Genomic DNA, 19,260 nt, shown 5'->3' on the forward strand with positions numbered 1-19,260 from the left:
GCTGCTTAAAAAGCAGTAATATGATAAACATGAGAGTGCTGCAACATTTTAACATTTAATCAATAGAGACACATAATGTGCAACCGATAAGATATGAGCTGATCACATGATAGCACATACGTTAATTAATACAGCTAATTCACGATTTTAGAGAGTAGCATCAGAGAGATAATATCAAACAGCTCAATAATTAGTAGAAGAAACACACTCCCTCGTGTCTCACCCTGATGAATGTGTTGTTTAATAATTCATAAATCAATATGAAAAGACTTACACTAAGAATGTCAGATTTCATGTCCTGATAGCATCGCTCTCATGTAATACTGCAAGAAAAATGTGACTGCCAGCTGCTTACACTACAGTGATGGATTCTACTTCCAACTGAGGCCTTTCTGCAAGGTTTCTTTGATGTTTGGAATTAATGGGAGTAAAGTAGAAACAAAACTGCCTACATTTGTAGTATTGATCCCCATACACACACATACAGTATATATATACAGTATATATGACTATTTGCCGCGCAAATTGCAAAAATACTGGCCATCTGTCTGAGGTGTTGCTGCAAAACTGACGCAAGTAGACTAATGATTGTTACGTAAATATCTGGTGAGGTCAGTATCAATAGATCACTCAGGCTGTGGCACACTTGAGATGATGATTTTTACTACAACAAGTGGCAAACATATCTTGATCCTTAATGAAGACCCATTAATAGCCGAAGACAGAAGGCTTGAAATGTTGTTGTTGGGCCACTGTGTGTGTGTGTGTGTGTGTGTGTGTGTGTGTGTGTGTGTGTGTGTGTGTGTGTGTGTGTGTGTGTGTTGTACCATCAATGATTCAATAGGGAAGGCCTGACAGTTTCTATGTGATGTCACAGAAGGAAACACATTCACATACCAACTGGGGATGACAGTTGGGGTTAGTCAGAGAATTATGGCAAGGCCATGTGTCTGAAATCTCCAGCAGAGTCCCAGAAATACTTCAGTCACACCTCATGCAGTGAGACGTCCAACCTGCGTCTCAGTTCTGCCACTGAGTGAGAGTCTCTGACTCAAATTGAGATCCTTTGCATTACATATACCAGAGCTCAATACTACACTTTATTTTCAATATTAAACAAATGACATCCAGTCAATCTCTTACTGCTTAAGTGTTGTAGGTCTGCAACTGCTATTTATTTGTATTATCAATTTCGAGTTTGGCCTCAAAGTAGTACAAAAGAGCGAAAAATATCCATCACAAGTTCTTCAGATGGTTTGAATTGGTTGAAAACTCAAAAATATACAATTAAAATAAAACAAAACAAGAGAAAATCAATCAATCACATGAGAAACTGTATCCAGCATATGTTTGGCCATCTTGCTTTACAAATGACCTTAAAAGACAATTTAAAACAAATGGTTGACCACAGACTTTGTTTCCATATAATATTCCACCATGATCATTTTTTTTTTTTTTAGCAGAAAGTATAATTGTATAATTTCTGCAGAGAAGACTGTGTTAACTGCCTTTACAGCAGACTCCCTGGTGTGTGTATGTTACAGAAACCTGATGTCACATTATGTTACTGTATTTAACGACAGTATAATTTCTTGATTTTTACCTATTATGGGATGGGAAGAATAACAGAAACTGCCCCAATTCAAAAAAGCTGTAACCCCGGGCGAGCTCATGGCACAAATTCCACGTAAGCACAAATGCCATCAGCAGTGAGTTCCTGGTTCAATAACCGGCCGGCGGGATCTCTACTGTAAGTCATTCCCCACATGTCCGGCTTGCCTCTACTGCTCCTATCTAATAAAGGCTAAACGCCAAAACAATGACAAAAAGCTGCAATCACGCCACTTGCAGTGTTTTTATTGTTTTTTCAGAGGCGGTGTAACTGAGACTGCTGCGCTTACAAATATTTACACACAAAACTGGCAAGTTGCACCCCAAAGACTGGGGTGAGCGAGCACAGTAGACGGCAGTTAAAAGTTCTGGGGCTCCATTTCTACAACGCATACAGACTGTGTTTCAATACAGGAGCTGTGACAAGGTAAGAAAGGTAATGCACACTCAATTTATTCGACAGCCTTGAGAATAAAAACTCCTGTTGGACCAAAAAAATAAATCCTCAGAAAACAGACAGACATTTCACAGTTCCCTAATTATTTAGTACAAGAACGATATCCCTTATTATACCGCATATAATATGTCAATTAAAAGCTGGGATAATTCTCCATTTACTTACCCATTAAATTACCAGTAAATGAGGGTTTAAACTTGTGCCATAAAGCTCCTTATGGCTGTGTCCTGGATGGATTACACTTCAGGTTCGAGGTAAAAGTTCTGACTTTGTGTCGAATGCTGACAGGGAGCAGTGTGGTGCTGACCTACCCTGTACTGGGGGAGGAACGTCTCTCTGACACTTGGTACATTCCCCTTGTGCTTCCCGACAGGCTGGAGTTTCTCTGGAGAACAACAAACAGAACAGACAGAAAACTGTTATTAATCAAATGTCACATTTTCTTTGCTTTCTTAACCAAGCCGCAAACTCCAAAAACATTTTACACGCATACATTTGTTTTTGTTTGAGATCACAGCAGCTTCTGAGGAATGAATGACACCCTCGATGCTTTGGTTGTATTATCAAATTGTTCTCCAACTCCAATCTACATGAGATATAATGGAGAACACATTTTAAAATACTCAAAAATATGATAAAGACAATAAACTCGCATACAATTGCGTACATATCGTTAAATTAGCACTGCTACAAAAATAAAATGAGTACAGAAGACTGCTTAACATATCCCCACTGGGAAGTTAGTACAATAAAATGAAAGAGCAGCCTGATTTGCAGTTATCAGGAGAGGTTTTCTGAACATATCTCAAGTTCTGACAGCTCAGAGTTTTGTCAAACAGAACACAATTAAGACCGAAGGAGCAACACAATTCTCGAATTAAAGACAATTGTGTGTGTGGTTTAGGGATGTGGTTTCATCTCATTTCAGTTTCCAGACTTGAGCATGTACTGTACAATTAAAAAAGCATTTGAGAAAGTGATGATCAGTCAGAGACGACAGGCGAGAAGCAGCTTGTGAAGACTGTTTATCATGAATACGACATAAGAGGAAATAGAACAAAATATAAAACATGGTATGAGTTACTTCTCTGGGGAGCATGAATATAATGAGCACGGTTCTTGTATCTTTTCATGTGACATTGTTTTGACCTTTGTTTTAAAATCTTGGCACTGTGTTGACACTTAAGGAAAAGCCAGTGTCATCACCCCAAAACGTAAAATACATTCTATACCGATCAGAAACAGGATTCAACACAGCAAATTTCATACAAGACCAGCGACTGGATTGAAGGATTATTCAGTAAAAAAAGAATAGAGTTGACATCATTAGAAATCATTTGGGATTATAAATATGCACAACACATTTTCTGGAAATTTTGCTATTATATAGATCAATATGCTCCACATTTTCAATACCAGATTTACTGTATATTAGAATTGATTTACATATTTGGAAAAAATTTAAACCTGCAGAAAATAAATCTAACAGTGATACTACAGGATTATGAGGAATAATCTACTGGGGATCATGAATGTCTTGCATTCATGGCAGTGTGACCAGCTGCAATGAAGATATCTTCCTCTTGACTAAATTGTTGGATGGACCTGACGGATCGATCAATATTTCCATCTCTAAACTGCAGCACTGCCAAGAAAATCCGTATCTTTCCTACAATCAAAACATTTTTAGGAAGCAGGTGAGCATTTATAAATGTGTTTGGTTGTAGGTCTGCAATCTGACTGTTTGCCTGAAAGTAAAATCTCTACCACTCTACCACACATCACTCAGAGCTGCCGGTGCATTGAAGTGTGCTGTGTGCACCGTTTGTACGTGTGTGTATATTTATGAGTGTGTGAAACAGTGCCAGGTGGGACTCGGTGTACCAGACCGACGACGTGCACAAACACAGACACTGTCACTCCCTCTCTCTATGCCTCCCCTTTTCCTCTGCTTTACTCGCACAGCTTGTTTCTGGCCTGCTGCCAGTGAAAATGGACCACAGAGGAAACAAGCAAACACCATCCGTGGCTCTCGTTCCTGGACAGACTGCAGCGAAGGCAGAACGGGGACACATCTCCAAGAAATGGATGGAATAAAATGCTTTCATTCAAGGGTAGAATCTGAAAAGGATTGGTGTAGAATTTCTCTATTTCTACCTCTTGTCCTTTCTCTCTTACAAAGCCAACAATTTTTAGAAACCACTATTGAATTAAAGCTATAACCCCCTTGTTTCTTGTGAATAAATACGTAACATTCGGCTTGGAATGGAGAGTGAGCAGGCAACGAGTCATCCTTGCTCTGACTGTCAGTCCTAAAATACCTCCGCGGCTCTAAAACCAGTTTCCTAGGAGATAAGGGTGACCTTGCTGATGCCAAACAGAGAGATGGGGAGTCAGGCTGTGAAGGTGCGTGGTTGGTTGGTTGACATCTCTGGGCTTCCCTTGACAGCGTAACAAGGTGCCAACCAGTGTGACTCTACACTTGTACGTGTCATGTTGATTATTCACAGTCAGAGTGGAGACATGAAACTGTCGAATGGTTCAATCCAAAGAAAAAATGTCTAAATTTAGGCAACATTTTAGGTCAATCACAGGTCAGATGGCATACAGCAGCTTCAGAAACAGGAGAAAACATATTTCTTAATCATTTTTAGACTTTAGAGCTTTATCTTTTGTGTGCCAGTACACATCTTTAACAGACTCTTTTAGCCTTCACCTCATTTGTTGCATTAGAAAATATCACCTATTTTTTTTACTGTGCTGTATATCTATATGAATTTAGTAAGCCGAGGTTGCCCACAATATCCGTGCATTCAGTGATGTTGATTTGAAGACAAGATTTGTACTCAATCACTCAAATAACAAGCGAAAATGCTTCTGTGAATTTCTCTCAGGCAGATCTGTACATCTCATCTGATTAAAAATCATGCTGAAACCTTGAGCGAGAGCAAGAACTGGTTTCCATGGCAGCACACACATTTGTGCAATGTGAAACAGGTCACCTCATTTTCTAGAAGTGTTGGATAATAATTTGAATAAGTGACATTTTAAGAACAGGCTCTGGCTGCTTTTACATTTTTTTTTTTTCTTCATCATTGTGTAATAAGGCAACGCAAAGGAGAGAAGTGGCAGAGTTCAAGTACCGAGCCTGGAGACAAAGAGCTGAATTCCAGTTTCCGGACCAAGAGGCAAATTTTTATGCGAACTACATTTTCTGGTCAGGATGTACTCTGATGCAGAGCTTCGCTGTTCAAACAGCTTTGATGCTGAATGCTAAACAGACAGGGATCAAATCTCCTGTTTCACCTTGTAAGCACAAGTCCTACTCTTATAATAATCTGGGATCACAAGACAAGGCGAGACATCTGTTATAGGGCCGAATGAATGCAGGAGAGGAGGCACGACAAATGAGCTAAATGACTAAAAAGACTTTGAGCACACGTTTACAACACACTTACATACACCCTCTCAAAATGTCCTGTTCAGCTAACAAACCACAAGCTTAAGATCTCAGCTTAAACTAAACACACTCATTGTGGATCCTCTTAAATTTTCTCAACTAGTCATTCTCATCCAGAATTATAATTTATTGAAATCGTCTTCTGATGCATGAAAAGTGGGAGGTTACTGCCCTTTAGCTTTGTAAAGCAGAGTAGACTTGTTATATCAGGCATCTTTAAGTCTATTAGGGGTTCGACCTGTGGTGCACGACAGACTTTCCTCAATATAGTCAATGCTTATGCACCATTATTCAATAGCGGAAAGCTGCTCTGTTAAAGACTACCAGAAAGCTAAAAGTGGATTTTTTTTTTTTGCAGACTTGAAGTCTTGGGAGGTAAAATAAAAATTTGAAATATCATTAAATGTTATAAAACAAACCACAGTGTTAAGAAATAATATTGAGTTACTGCGATGCAGATGTCAGCTGCTTAATTTGTTATGGCAATTCTAATGTGTCACAAAATTAGATCTGAAAGAGGTCATATGATAACAAAAGAAAATTTTTATATCAGTTTTTGGATATTCATGTGGTTGAATGTGAGCAGGATCAATTAACTATTTTAAAGTAATTTGTTTATTATCAGATGCGATTAAATATTGCTGATAAAATCCTGCATTATGTTTTGTTGTGATGACAAAACTAGAACACAGTGCTTTTCACAGTGTGTTTTCGCCAACTCAACATACAATTGTCTATTCAAAGATCCCTACCTGGCGTCCATTGCCCTTTGAGGCCTGCAGGCTGCAGCGTCCCAGGCTGCCGTTTGGTGTGGTGCCACAGCTGCTGATGATCTGTAGCTGTTTTTCTGCGCGGTCTGCTCGGTCCAGCAGCTCCTCAATAAACTGCTGCAAGCGCACCTTAGCGTTGGCCTCACGTGCCGCCGTCTCCTGGAGGAATTGATCAATCTGGGCGACCTCCCTGTGGGCAGAGTAGGGAGAGTGAAGCAGTATTAATGGAACATTGTTTAAACTAGAGGCCATACTCTTGATTTACAAATCAGCTTTAAGAGGGTCAGGTGGCAAATTACAGACCTCCCATGTGGCAGAAAGGTACATGTTCATCTTAGATTAATATTCATTAAACAAATGGCCCTCACGTTGACATGAGGACGCTGCTATTTTACTTTTTTTGAAAAACCTCTCTTGCACACACTTGCTGTCCTGCCCATTTTACGTAGACACCACGCACACTGAAGGGTGATGGTGGATAAATACCCAATACAACACAAAGGGAGAAAGGGAGAGGGAAGAGAACTAGCAGCTGGATATTTATACCGAAGACACAGCAGGGTCAAGTTGCCGCCGTCATTTCGTCATTCTTTTCAAGGGACACTGTGTTACTCAGATACAGACGCAAACAAAGCAGCAACACAGAAAGCGTATGCAGTTGCCTGCAGCCTGCTTGTAATGTATTTCTTGCTTTCCCTGCAGTGGTTCTGTCCTGTCACCTGAAAAAACATCATATATAAATGATTAGTCATGCGTGCAAACAGCCTGTTCTTGAGATGTGATTAGTCACAACATTTTGACACAACAAGTTTAGGTCTTGATTATGTAATACTGTAAATAAGTAGTCCCTTATGTCCACGATCACTGAGTAGTCTTTGCACTGAACCGGCTTTGACTTGGTACAAGTCCAAATCTCCCTAAAGGAACATGATTCAGTGCAATATTGTACCGTTCACGGGGTTATCTATCACAATGACAAAAATAAAAAGCACAGAAATTCAAAGAGATGAACATAAACTTCACCGGACATGTGCCACCTCTGTCTACAAACATTTCTGTTCATTTACTAGCAGTAAAGGATCTTTTCGTCTCTTGGGGGCAGCGGGCACAAGCTGGTATAGAACACTGCAAACAACATCATTAACTTTGTGTTGAGTTTTTCTGTTCAACTCTTAAATATGCCATGTGATACTATAAATAATAATAATAACCTTATTCAGTCTTAAATGTGCTATGTGATACTTAAATTTCATGCAATAAATGTAAAAAAAAAAATTGCTTAATGTAAAAAGCAGATACCGTGTTTGTTTCCGTACCGCGCTGGGCCCTGAAACCAGTCAGGAACTTTTCGAGTCACAGAGGAAGCCATTCATAAAGTCATGATGGTTATAAAGATCATAGCCCAGTCCTTTTTACCAATACCTTTAAAAGGCTGTCCCTATAAAATGCACTTCCCAAAAATGGATCGCAGCTCCTTACTGCTTAAAGGTTGTTTCGGCCTCAAAATTACCTTCATTTTCACAAAGACATACCTTTACTATTAGCACTCACACAGTTTTGTGTATTTCCAGATGATGACTGTTTGATAGAGATAAAAGCAGCTGCAGACATAAGTTAGCAGCAGGCCTATACTGGGTGATACAGCTTTAACAGGCTGCGAGGCTCCAGCAAAAGAAATCCGTTTTTGGCGGGCAATCTTTGTTTGGCACCACATTTACACCAAAACCAATCAACCTTATGGGCAGTGGCACTGGCCTGGCCATGGGCTCTGGACAGGTGTTGGTCCAACTTCCCCAGCACCACCCCAACGAAGCTGGATACACCACGGCCGAGTACGGGAGAAGTTCCGACTTTGTTTCTTGTCACCCTGGATGACAATCCACGGTTCCGACGGATGGAACAAATATTGGGTTTGGCTGTCGCTTGGTGATCACAGAGGGACCAAGCCAAGGAAATGTGGTGTTATTGTTGGGAATGCAGGTAGCTTCTGCGGTCAGAGTCAACTGTCCCCTTGAATCTAGAAGAGATTGGAAATCTGACCTTCAACTTTGGTCATTTTGACTTCGATGAAGGCATCCAGAACAGTACATAGGAGAGGTGAGTGGTGCCATTGATTAAAACATTTAACTGCAAGGTAATTGAAAGTTCTTGTGCATCCGCAACATGGTTGTAGCTTCCCAGAAGATTAGTGTTTAGAAACAACTAAAAATCCACGTCCAGTGACTAAAATCCTTTATACGTTTCAAGGATAATTATTCAACCAATGAAATGTCATTACATTTAGGAAGCTGGATCCACCAAATGTTCGTAATTTTTGCTCTATAGGCCCATAGACTAACAATTGGTTGTCTACTATTTTCTGCAGAACAACCAATAAATTAATTCACTAAATGTTTCAGCACCATTTTCCAAATCCAGACAAATCCTTTAAAACCCTTTTATCATATTCCATGCCTGTTATTGTGAAGCTTTCTCTATAAGGAATTTCTAAATGTTTCAGGCATACTTCAACCCTATTTTTTTATGCATCTCAGCCCGAGTCTGTGCTGTCTAAACAGTGCAGTCAGGGGAGCTTAACAAGACAATTCAGCCATCTGACCTTGAGAAGGCTAAAGGAACCATTAAAAAGTTCAGACCATTAGTGCACACAGGAAATGAGGACATAAAATCACTGTCCCTTTGGTTTAAATAGGCTTGTGCTCTTGAAATAAACCAAGTCACTCATTAAGTCAGATACTTTAATGTCTAACTAATGTCAAACATACTAACCATCATACAAACCAGAATCTATTCCAAAACAGCAAAAACACACACAATGAATTTTTCTTGAAATGGGGACATTGAGATAAAAATAGTTTACTGTCTGGCACAGTTCTCTTATCTTCAGGCAACAATTACAAAAATATGACTCCAAAATTAGTCGAGGTGACAGACTGTGGAGCAGCAATGAAAGTGATATCACATCTGTGAGTAAATAATCAGTGAATCAGGAAATTATGTCAAAATTAAATGGCTTCCCTCCATGTTGCAATGTGATCAATCCTGTTTCGAGTCATTTTGTATTTGCTCATAGTGAAATATAACATGATTTGACACTGGGCAAACTGAGTCATATAAACCTTGGTGTAAAGCGACTAAGAGGCCTGTTAATGTACACTCTCGACTGCTGGAGATGACACTCTTCATGGGGGAAATTTACTGAGAAGACATCAATGGCTCTATTTTAACGATCTAAGCTCACAGTCTAAAGAGCATGGGGATGTCATGTCCAAATCCACTTTTGCTAGTTTAACAGTGGGTAATCTGAGCTCAAAGTAAGGAACATAGTTCAAAAGGGTGTAATATAGTCTGTTTTGGGCGTAACATGAAATAAATCAATCAGAGTGTCATCTCCCATTCCCTTTAAGAGCCAGGTGTGTTTACACCTTGGCAGATTGCTATTATAACGGTGGATTTGCCAAATAGAAGGAAAGCATGTTTTTCTGCTGAGGAAACATCTACTGGTGTGAGATTGGACGTGCACAATATTAGTTTTACAAACTGTAATCTTTTTATCTCGTGCATGTTTGCGTGCTGCTTCATGTCCCTAGGTATCTAACAAGCAAAGTATAAACATTTTGTTTATCTGTCTATGTATATCACTTTCCACTGTCTGATGATAGCAATGTGTCAACGATGCAGTTTACCACACCTTCTTTAAAAGACCAACACATCCATGGGCACTTAGATGGCCACAAGTACATTTGCTATTTAAACAATGTGAGTGTTTGACAAGAAAGTAACAACTGCATTGGTCTGAAAGTAGGCTGGTGTAAGATAGAACTGTTTTGGTTTTTTTTAGATGTAAACTGTTAGCTATAGACTCCCCACAACAGTGTAAACTCTCCTCTCCACTTCTGCATAGGTAACATCCCAAGTAACATTACAAGATTGTATCATCAGACATCTATCAGAGACAAACTAAAGATGCAGATAGCAGGAAGCAGGGTCTGGATTGAACCACGTGAAGACGAATAATAGACAATAAAAAGGTTACTAAAGCAGGAACAGACCTCCAGAGGACAATATTTTTGTGGTACTTTCTTAATTCAGGATAAAACGTTATTCTGGGCGAGTCTGAATGAACCTTAAAAAGGTATTAAATAATTTCTAGATTTGTTGGCCACTTGAGGGCAGTGAATCCCTTTGGGAACACAACACTGATGTAGTAGATGTTTTGTTCGTTTGTTTTTTTACAACTGGATTGATGTGTATTTACACACTATTTTTTAAACAAATTATTGTAAAAACGATCAAATTTACACACTAAACCTAACATAACACACAATTACTGTAAAATATAAATATAGAGTATGAAGAGTAAACAAAAGACCGTTTTTATAGCCTTTTTCCTTAAAACAGCAACCTGCTGTTACTGAGAATTATGCTGATGAGAATAAACCAAAACCAGTAACATTGCAGGCTGTACCACCAAAACAAGGTGCTGAAAGATGCTAAAATATTATGTAGAACTGGGAACGACAGTAAGGTGATAATTGTCTGTATATTTGTCACATAATGTGTGTTCATTTAAGCCATTATTATTACAAAAGGTAGAAGCTTTAAGTAATCAACATTATGCAGAAAGTACTTTGGACTTCAACAGTCTTTGTTCTGTGTTGGTCTTTTTCTTTTTCAAGTGCGTTTCAGGATGTGAGGTTGGCTGTTTAGACAGTACTACTATTTATCCTCTAAGCAACAGGCTGGTTGTTTATGTACTGTTTTTTAAAAAAAAAAAAAATTTTTAAAGGATTTTTATCTCTTTAATTTGCTTCAATATTATATGCTGCATTTCCTGTTTATTTTTAATGCATTATATAAAGTGCCCCAAATTGCCTTTCTGAATGAAATGTGTTGCACATTCAGGATTGCATTGTCAAAAGAAAGGGAAAGAATGAATATCACTGGAACTACAATTGATAAGAGTAATGTCTTTGTGCAATATAGGATTTGCTTTCATATGTAATCAGATTTAAATGGAACCCTCATCAGTCAAAGTAAAAACATTTTTGGCATTTTTTTAGCTGAATTATAGTGATAAGGCTTGTGACCATATTCCTCATAAAAAAGAGAGAAAAGAAACACAATAAAATTCAGGGAGACTGATGTTGGATGTAGGAGTGCATGAATTAGAAAACTGCCTCTGCAGATTATAATATCGAACCATCCTACTGTATAATGATGCATCACATTACACTCAATGACTCCAAGTATCATTTATTTTGACTTAATAATTAGGGCTGCACCTAATTTGATGTTTTATTAAACAGTCTGAAGCTTAGCTCATTACTCGCTTTAATAAACAGAGAAAACAATGATAAGCACTGTTTTAGTTCAGCCTCCAGGAGAGTAGTGTACAGCTGTCTCAGGGCTTCAAGAAATAGTCATTGTTGAGATCAGTCTGTGTACCCTGAATTAGGCCATTTGTGTTTTGGCATCTGAATTTCCTTGCATCTGCAATTTGTTTTGATTAATTATTCAAGTGTATCAGAGTTTTGTTGTGCTGCAGACAGATATTCCCATGAGGAGGAACATGATGGACTCAACACAGGACAGACTTTCCTCTCTCTTTCCCCAAGTAAGGAAGAAATGCACAGATGCAGCAGACTGCCTGGCAGCCTCACCACTCAACAGAGGGAACCTCAGTGTGGAAATCCTAATGGGTAAGGAAGGGAATCAGTTGAGAGATCAAAAGATACAAGATAGATACTACAGGGTGTCCAGGAAGGGAGAAAAGGGAAAAACAAAATTTACAGATATTTTCATTAAAGCAGAAAGAGTTAAGACCGGGAAGAACAGGGGACTGAAGCTGATAAAACCAATGAAGTGGAGGGAAAGCGCACAAATTCAGTGAGGGGAAAAAAACACACTGCAGAGGCTAAAACAACAGACAGCAAACAGAAATCTGCAGTCATGTGGAAGCAGGAAGCACAGGAGCTTTGACAGAAGAGGGTAAGGAAATTGGATGTGGCTGCTTCCTGTTGTCAATCCTAATTTCTACACACACACACACACACACACACACACACCTCACTCTCACAGCGTGACTCACTCACACCGCAGAAATAACGCCTCAAGGTGACAAACAGGCCCGTGTGTTTATGTGGTCGCTGGGTGAGCTTGAAAGGCAGACTGCCATCTTTTCTGGGCGATGTATGCAGGTTGTCATTTTGGGGGCATGATTTAGAAAAGAAAAAAAAAAAACATGATATGAAGGTAGTTTTATGGTGGATTGACATCATCCTCATGACATATTTGTGACCCCATGCTCACAGTTAGCTCGCGGTGCCCTGAAGTTTTGCCTCATTTCTGTGTTTCCATCTCAGTCATACACTGAACATCCAGACACACACTTTATAATCCAAACATACAAGGTTCATCTTCCAACAGGACAACAACCCGAAGCACACAGCCAAGATAACAAAGGAGTGGCTTCGGGACATCTCTGTGAATGTCCTTGAATGGCCCAGCCAGAGCCCAGACTTGATCCCGAGTGAACATCTCTGGAGAGATCTGAAAATGGCTGTGCACCGACGCTCCCCATCCAACCTGATGGAGCTTGAGAGGTCCTGCAAAGAAGAATGGGAGAAACTGCCCAAAAATAGGTGCCAAGCTTGTAGCATCATACTCAAAAAGACTTGAGGCTGCAATTGCTGCCAGAAGTGCTTCAATAAAGTATTGAGCAAAGGCTGTAAATACGTATGTACGTGTTATATTTCCGTTCTTTATTTTTAATAGATTTGCAAAAATTTTAAACAAACTTTTTTTACTTTGTCATTATGGGGTATTGTGTGTAGAATTTTGAGGACAAAAATGTATTTAATCCATTTTGGAATAAGGCTGTAACATAACAAAATGTGGAAAAAGCGAAGCGCTGTGAATACTGTCCGGATGCACTGTATGTGGATAGAGCGAGCACTTGGGTAGCTTAGCTTAATGTTAAGAATCGACAACAGACGGAAACAGTTAGCCTAGTTTTGACAATATCCACCTACCAGCTCTCTTAATGCTCACTAATTAACCCACTGAAGCTCGTTTGTTTAATTCATACAACAACTGGGGTGCAAAAATTACTATTCATCATATAATATGGGGTCAGGTATGAAATATTTATCTTAAATGTAAACAGCTCAGTCTGATTTACCTTTATTTCAGCTCTTTGTTACTTGAGACTCACATGACTCAATCAAATATAACTACTGATCAAAACTGAACCACTGATCTCACCACATATACCACATATACTCTATAATATTAAGTTGTCCACCTGCAACCATACAGTTCTGGTTCACTGTGACATTTTTTGCCACAGCTGTTTTCAACATTAAAGCCACCTGCACACTACCTGCTCAGCACCAAACAGCAGACACACACAGTAAGTGATGACCTGCTGAACACAGTGAAGCATTTAAAAGCTAGGAAGCAAAGTAGTCCCCCTTTGGAGGAGGCAGAGACCAAAAACAAAGCTAAAAGTAAGTGACTAAATTTACATTTACCAGGTGACCAGAGACATGACTTCAAATGAATGATAATGTGACAGGATGTGTCACATTGAAGTTAATGTTTGCCATATGTGATGATACATTATTGTTGTTTCCGCTGTCCACAAATCCCCAATAATTTCCCATATTATCACTTAGCCTCACATTGTAACACACTTTAAATTGTTCAGTCTCTACTGAACTAATTATTATAAACAAGACCTCACCAACCACCAAGGCATAAACCTCAGCAACACTTTCACCCAACAGTTGACATAATCAACACCACTGTTAAAAACAACAACAAATATTTTGGTTTTGCATCACATTTCCCCCTTTATGTGCCCAATAAACAAACAAACACTTGTCCTGCTCTTTGCTGTTTTTACCTGATATGCATTTAAAATGATATGACTTCTTATCCTCTATTGTTCAGTCTTTGAAAGCCAGGTAGTTTTTGTTTTACTCAACAAATATAAACAGGCTTGACGACCTCTGCAAATGTCCAATGCAGCCTGTGCACAGAGAAATAATTAGGAGCTAAGCGAGCCATGTTTCACTTTCCCGAACAGCCATAATAAATAGTGTGGTATAGAAAAGACATCCAGCTGTTCCAGGCATGATTAATAAGGCATGATCTACTGAAAGAGTCTATTTAAATTTTAATTACAATCACTGGTCAGCCTCCTCTCACAGTTGTCATCATCTCTATCCATTAATTCAGAATTATACCTCATTAATATTTAAGAGCAAAGATGATTGACTGAAAGGCATGGATGAGGAAGACAAGGCAGCTGTATGAATGCAATACTTTCTCTGCTTTAACAAAGGACAGCTGTTTGTGTGTCATTCTATTTTGACACCTGGATAAAATGGTAGTTTTTTTGGTGAGACAGATTGAGGAGGCTACATTGTGTCATCATGTCAGTAGTGTCACAGATTTATATGCATTACGCACAAACCCACAGAGAGGAAAGCAGCATGAGGAGATGTGTGGGGAGCATGGTGACATGAGAGGAGATTTGAGACGGACTAGGATAAAAGGATGAGAGAAAGATGACGATAAAAGAGGTACAGGCTGAAATGTGCTGCTGTTTAATTTTTTTTTCTCAGGAAAGAAAATGCAGGACCAGTTTCCCAAGTAACCACTAATCCAGGTGTTTGTTCCATTCAATCAGGGAAAAATAAATATTTTATCGTGAGTAGATCAGTTCTCTCAAAATCAAAATTCCTATTACAAATCACAAATCCAAGTCACCCGGAGAACAGCAAGGTGACAATGTAAAGCATTTCAAATGCATGAAAGAAATTGATTCATTAAGCTGAAAAGGCCACTGGAAATTCAGCTTTCAGAATTTTCATAAACAGAAAATTAATCTGTCCTCAAATGCTTGTTTGCAGTGATGACAGTGGTGTTTTGAATTTCTGATGCCATCTATTCAGAAAAACTGAAATACAACTGGAATAAATCAGAGGGGAAAGTTGACCGATCTGTGAAAATGTAGGTACGGAAATGTGTAGTTGTAAAAATCCTAACAACTCTTTTCAATATCAGTTGTGGTTTGGGGGCGTATCTGGTTTGATTGACATGCCTGGGGTGCAGTCAAATATCCGATATAGATGGGCAAGCCTGGTGTCCTCAGATCCTCAAATCAAGTCAGATCCCCTGCTCGCTGCTCCCCAGCTCGTCCCACTAAGGTCCCTTTTGGTTCCAAAAAACCATGAACTATATAAAAATGGACGATGCATTACCAATTCCTCCCACTTTACAGAAGTAAAGCCAAAATAACTCAGAAGTGGGCGCTGGTGATGTCATTTGCAATAAGTCTGTGCAGTAGTGTCCAAGTGGTGGCCCCCATTTCCCTGACATTTTGACTGCACTTTTGAGGAGCTGTCAGGATGTCCATCTTTATACGCAATCCAGCAGCCCTTATTCAGATTGAAAAATAACTTGGAAAAAAATCATGACAGCAATGCCTCAATATCAGGTTTCCACTGACAAACAGTCGCACACATCTATAGACACTAAACCCTGGTAAATTCTCCAAGTTTTTCACACTTTACTACACTACACTATTATCAAATTGTTACTTCAACCTTTCATGTCAGTCCTAAAAAAGTGAGAGGAAGAGATCTGTCTGCTGAAAGACTGGCTGTAACATCCCTTCCTGTTTCCTTTTTCCTCTTCAAATCATTTCATCCAACTTCAAGGACACTTCTTCCATCTAATGATCGACATGGACGGCCCTCTGCTCAGAAATTCTGCTCAAACTAAGAACTAATATCCACATGGATCATCCATGCTCTATAGTCTATGTTATCTTTCATGCAGAACCTTTTCTTGTTAGAAGTCACTTAATCTCACTGCATGCAGTTTCTGCATACATACATTTAGTATACATAGAGCATAATTGAGCTGCCTCTTGTTATGGCCCGGCTCGGTGACCATAACAAATGACGAGGCACACGGAGGATTAAACTAAAATAATGTGATTATTTAATCAAAAATGAACAAAAGTGTCTACAGAACGGTTCCAATCAAAATGCTTAACAAAGAAAACATGCTGTCCAGAGCACTATAGCAACATAAAAATCAAAAGTCTGGCACAGCCTGACATAGTGCCAGGGGAACAGAAGTCCACAGACTGTTGGAGGTGGTGGCTTTTAAGTAACCTGGAGACAGTGGCCAGCTGCCCACAGTTGCTCTGAAGACTCCACAGCCAATCCAGGAACCAGTAGTGCTGGAAGACAGAAACAAAACAAAGAAAGCACGCAAGCACTAGTAGAGGTCCCTGGGGCCATAACACTTTACGACACTGCAGCCAAGATATAACCAACTCTCCAAACAATTGAGCTTACTCAGTATACCATGGCTGGCAGGACATGTCACCAAATGTGACGCATATAATTATTTTATGTTACTCTGCTTGTTAAGAAAAAGAATCCTTATATATAGATGTATAGTGCATTCTGTGCATGCATTTTTCATAATGTGAAATTGTTCAGTATCAGCACAGCAATGTTTTTCTGTCACCCAAATTTGCTGACTTGTATGACATCCATTCCTCCTGGGTTTAGGCAAATTTTACCCTATTGTCTTAAAACGCACTATACTTTTATACTACAGCAATTAATTATTAATACTTTAATGAAATCAAATAACCTTCGATTCCACATACTTTTTATTGTCTGAATAGTCGACATTCACTACAACACTACATATACTGCAGATCACGTTCCTTCTCCTATTTCTATTCATTAGAAAGCCTTCAGAAGTCTTGCCCTGCCTCTCACTCTCCGACACTGCTGTTAATGAGATGAGTTCTCTTGCAGCCCCGACAGCTTCACTTTGCAGTCAAGATTGCTGCTCAGTGAATGAAAAGGCTTGTTTTCCGAGGTAGACTGGTGAAGGCAAATAGCGAGAATCCTCCATGTTGTGTAGTGCCTTTGCTGCACAGGGTATTTTCACTTTATCCTAGCTGATTGTAGAAATAAATCAAGCCTGAGAGTTGAGGTCTACTGCAGCAACTGTGTGTGCTGAATATGATATGAAAACCTGACAGGTGTCTCTGCTCTTCTTGCTCTTCTGTGCAGAGGGTGGACACAATATTATGAATACCTACGTAGTTTAATGCAATCAAATGCAACACTGTATCCCTCCCCTGTAGCATAATGAATAGACTGACCTGATACACTGGATTGGTGGACATGGCCTTAATAAGCAGATCAGCCCTTGATGTTACCAATCTAAATTAAACACAATGTTTTGTCAATGTCCTTATAAAATTTACTGTTTCCACTGTCAATTACATTCAGTCAGTGATGGCACACTGCTTCTCTACATGGCAATAATTCCATTGAGTTCCACAAAATTAAAAAATTTGGTAGAGGCATTAATATTGGATTGGTACTCTGCAGCAGTAGATATCCTGAGTTGAGGTATCAGAGTCTGCAGGAAAGAAAAAATTGGAGGGGCATCCCGAGGCACAGTACAAATTACTATATATATATATTATGCGTAAATGTACAGTGCTGGGCATTAATGGCATGAATCATTTTGAGATCATGGCTCTCTGAGGCCAGACCATCTGTTGTGACTCTGGCTATAGTTTTCAGGATTTTCTTTTATGCTGCAGAATTGATTTAGGACTGATCCAATGCCTTCCTGATGGTACTGCGTGATGGGTAGAAATTAGAAAAAAACATGCCTAAAAACGCTCCTTACAGCCTATTAACCTATACAGTACTGTACAGCCACAGATAATGTCAATTCCCTGACAGTTTCAACCAAAAAATGTGTATCTCACACAACCTAGAGAATGTAGCATACATTATTAACTTATCCTGTAGGAGCACTCCTTACGCTGTTCCCTAATTCGAGCACTCAAATAGCTGTAAATGAAATGGATCACAAATTGAACTGCAATAGTAAACATTACTGACAAATTAATAGCAAATAGCAATTCAAAAGTATCTACTGTAATGATAATAAGACCATTATCATAGCAACTAAATAAACCTTATCGTATGACATCAAGCAATAATTAATGGCTGGAAAGATTTCAACATATTTCTGTGACAGACAGAAAATTACGCTGTTCCCTAATTCGAGTGAATCTGTAACAGGCTGAGATGATGGAGATAACCATCCCTCCATTTTTCATTTCTCTCCAGGCTCTGCTTTCTGCTGATTGCAGCTGCTTTCGTTTTTTTCCAGCTGCCATGAAACCAGTTAACAGCCATGCTTCAGGGGCTCTATTATTCATCCAGTTTTCACTGCTGCAGTGTATTCTGATGTTTGTCATTATTTATTTCCAGTGACGGTTACAGTTTAAGCATGCAGTATGTTTTTCTGTTTGTTGTTGTTCTTAGTGGATTAATTCTTCTGCACATTAAAGTACCTGCTGAGATAGAAGTCAGAACTGATCTGAAGAACTGGAATTTTGTACACTTTTCATAATTAATTACAGGCTTTTTAAGTGCAGGATAAATTATCAGGTCAGTGTCATATTTTTAAGTATGCCACTGCGAGCAACAAAACACAGTTCGCAGGAGTTTCTTCTGGTTGCATAGCAACTCAGTTATGTGAATCGCAGATTTAGCATTTGACACCACTGATGAGATGCATGCTGCGGATCTTGATGGAGTTTCACAGAAACCTTCGAGTTAAGTCTGCAGCTGAGTGTAAGGGATTGTTAGGCAGACACATTTGAGCCAGTAAGTTGCTTTGTGTCTGTTAACTACTGCTTAGTCATCAACCCTGCCGAACATTCACCACCAGTGATTCTCTTTTTCCACCTCAGTCCTACTCTGCATTTTAGAGTCTGAATGAGCTTACTGTTTGACTGCCAGCCTCTCTGCCGAGACAGACACAAGAAGTGTGTGTGTGTGTGTGTGTGTGTGTGTGTGTGTGTGTGTGTGTGTATATGCGTGTGTGTGTGT

General features: G+C 39.2%; 1 protein-coding gene across 2 annotated transcripts in view; it reads right to left on the minus strand.

The window, feature by feature from the left end:
• Window positions 1-19,260, minus strand: part of fbxo41 (F-box protein 41) — a 51,842-nt gene that overhangs the window by 12,158 nt on the left and 20,424 nt on the right. For both annotated transcript variants that reach the window (XM_069166898.1, XM_069166897.1), the window contains exons 4-5: window positions 6,281-6,488; window positions 2,380-2,453 (exon numbers count right to left, since the gene is read on the minus strand). In XM_069166898.1, coding sequence (XP_069022999.1) covers window positions 2,380-2,453; window positions 6,281-6,488 — 282 coding nt within the window. The remainder of the gene's footprint in view (window positions 1-2,379; window positions 2,454-6,280; window positions 6,489-19,260) is intronic.

The sequence above is a fragment of the Embiotoca jacksoni genome, unplaced genomic scaffold (genome assembly GCF_022577435.1).
Source record: "Embiotoca jacksoni isolate LCO1_2020_lvr unplaced genomic scaffold, fEmbJac1.0.p SCAF_4, whole genome shotgun sequence".
Classification (NCBI taxonomy): domain Eukaryota; kingdom Metazoa; phylum Chordata; class Actinopteri; family Embiotocidae; genus Embiotoca; species Embiotoca jacksoni.